Below are 2,203 nucleotides of genomic sequence, written 5' to 3'. Positions count from 1 at the left end.
AGATGTATTAGAACAAGACCAAAGAAAGCCATGTCTCGTTTACTGACATAAGTAAGTACAAAGATGTAGTTAAGCTAAAAGTCATGTCTCCTTACTGACATAAGAAAAAACTGTCAAAAAAGAAAAATCTTTCAAAAGGAGATGTCTTTGTCTATTCCCAGCGAAAATATTATTATATAAACTTAAGAAGACTCCTTTGTCAGTGCCCATTATTCTTCATGCTTCTTAGCCTTTGTCTTCATCACTGTCCCCTTTTTCTTGCTTTTAAGATCTTTTTGTTGTTCGGTCTTGACAAGTCACACGAATATAAGTATGAAACAGCTACTGTGTGTGTTTTCACTCTATAAAGCGTAGCGTATTTTTTTGTCAAGTCTCTACTTCTGATTTGATTTCTTCTCTTAACTCTTTGTCACGTCTTGCGCAGAAATTATGATTCCAGAGCGTCAAGAAGATGTCAAGCGGCCACGAGACTGTGAACTGTGTCTCAACAAACACGCGGTTTGGTATTGTGCATCCGATGATGCTTTCTTGTGCCATGTTTGTGATGAATCAGTGCATCGTGCAAACCAAGTGGCGACAAAACACGACAGAGTTTGCCTTATAACAAATGAGATATCTAATGGCGTGCTTCAAGGAACGGCACGAAAGCCGGTTTGGCACAGCTGGTTCAGAAGAAAACCAAGAACACCTAGAGTCCGTTGCGAGAGAAAGCCACAAGGGAAGGTAGATGATGAGAGAAGAAGAGAAGGCCCTCATGTTCCCGAGATTGGAGGCGAAACCAATGAAGAAGATGAGAATCTAACTTCTCTTGTGCCAGAGTTTCAGGGATTTATAGAGATGGGATTCTTCTTGAGCAACCATGATGGTTCTGAAGAAACAATGAGACAATTCAACGTTGACCATGAAACTGATGAAATGGAAGATCTATGTTACATTGAAGAAGAAGGTAAAACCAATGGAGATAAAGCATGTCATGAACAATCTTTGACGATCTGCAAGAATGAGTACGACATTAATCCCACCCTGGTTACAACAAAGACAGAAGAAAATGCAAAGCAGAGGAACATGTTACTTAGACTTAATTACGAAAACGTTATAGCGGCATGGGATAAGCAAGAATCTCCAACAACAGCAACGTGGAACCAAAATGAGTTTAACAACACAAGTAACTTCCAGCTAGTTCCTCCAGTAAACTTTTTCTAATCTCATTTTGCTTTGTTATGAGTTATTACAAAAATGTTATCATAGTTTCAAAATATCAAATCAACCCCCAAAACTACAAAATGAAATTATAAATATTTCGATGGCAGGGGATAGAGGAGAAGAATGTAAGCAACAGAAGTGAGAGAGAAGCAAGAGTATGGAGGTACAGAGATAAACGCAAGAATCGTTTGTTTGAGAAGGAGATAAGGTACGAAGTTAGAAAGGTTAACGCAGACAAAAGGCCGAGGATGAAAGGTCGATTTGTCCGGAGATCTTTAACCAACGACTCCTAGGAATGGATTCTCAGATTCTTCTTTGTCCGAGTTCTTGTCATATAATATCAAAGTAGAATAAACAAGAATTCAGATACAAATATCTTCAAGAATTGTTTGACAAAAGAATAATTAGCAAATGATTTGACAGGAGTTAACCAATTCTAGTCACACATTATCAAACAAAGTAAAATAAACAAGTAATTATGTACTAATTTTCGAGAATTATTTGACAAGAAAGGTTTTTTTTTTTTTTTTGGAACGACGACGAGAAAGGTTTAAAAAGTAGATTTTAACTAGTAAAAGGATTTCTTGTAGGCAAAAGTAAACACATTTTCAAGGGATATATTTTCAACTCATTTTTTAGCCAAGAATGACTAATGCAATAATAAACTGATAATATCGCCGCCAAGACAGAAAAAGCCTCGAAATATACTCAGAAGTCAGAATATCATATATGTTATAAATACTAGGTGGCTCTCATGTATATATATAAGGGGGAGTTATTCGGAGATGAATTTGTGTAGAGTTTGTGAATTTTGAGAGTTGATAGATTTAAAAAAGTTACGTGGATTGTGAAAATTTGTGTATATTGACTTATGAAATTTGATCATAATTTTTTTAGATTGATATAGATTTTCATGAATTTTTATTTCCTCTTTTCTATCATTTTTTGTAAAATAAATATAGAATATATTTATTTTCTAAATCATATAGTATGATTATTT

General features: G+C 35.0%; 1 protein-coding gene across 3 annotated transcripts; it reads left to right on the top strand.

The window, feature by feature from the left end:
• The first annotated feature begins 210 nt into the window (after window positions 1-210).
• Window positions 211-1,642, top strand: LOC106343775 (zinc finger protein CONSTANS-LIKE 8). 3 transcript variants are annotated; one of them, XM_013783077.1, is made up of 3 exons: window positions 211-310; window positions 425-1,188; window positions 1,311-1,642. In XM_013783077.1, the coding sequence occupies exons 2-3, from the start codon at window positions 430-432 to the stop codon at window positions 1,494-1,496; spliced, it is 945 nt and encodes a 314-aa protein (XP_013638531.1). In that variant the 5' UTR covers window positions 211-310; window positions 425-429; the 3' UTR covers window positions 1,497-1,642. The 3 variants fall into 3 exon arrangements, with proteins under 3 accessions (XP_013638531.1, XP_013638532.1, XP_013638533.1); XM_013783078.1 differs by having other exon boundaries at window positions 211-328; XM_013783079.1 differs by having other exon boundaries at window positions 211-1,165; window positions 1,311-1,508.
• Window positions 1,643-2,203: the final 561 nt, after the last annotated feature.

This window comes from Brassica oleracea, chromosome C5 (assembly GCF_000695525.1).
Source record: "Brassica oleracea var. oleracea cultivar TO1000 chromosome C5, BOL, whole genome shotgun sequence".
NCBI lineage: Eukaryota > Viridiplantae > Streptophyta > Magnoliopsida > Brassicales > Brassicaceae > Brassica > Brassica oleracea.
The sequence above is the reverse complement of the archived record's forward strand: the minus strand, read 5'-3'. Positions and strand labels throughout refer to the sequence as shown.

Bases quoted from the DNA above. Each gene is read 5' to 3' on its own strand.
- LOC106343775 (XM_013783077.1), top strand. From the start codon at position 430: ATGATTCCAGAGCGTCAAGAAGATGTCAAGCGGCCACGAGACTGTGAA. The intron at 1,189-1,310 runs GTAAACTTTTTC...TTTCGATGGCAG, and splicing joins ACTTCCAGCTAGTTCCTCCA to GGGATAGAGGAGAAGAATGT.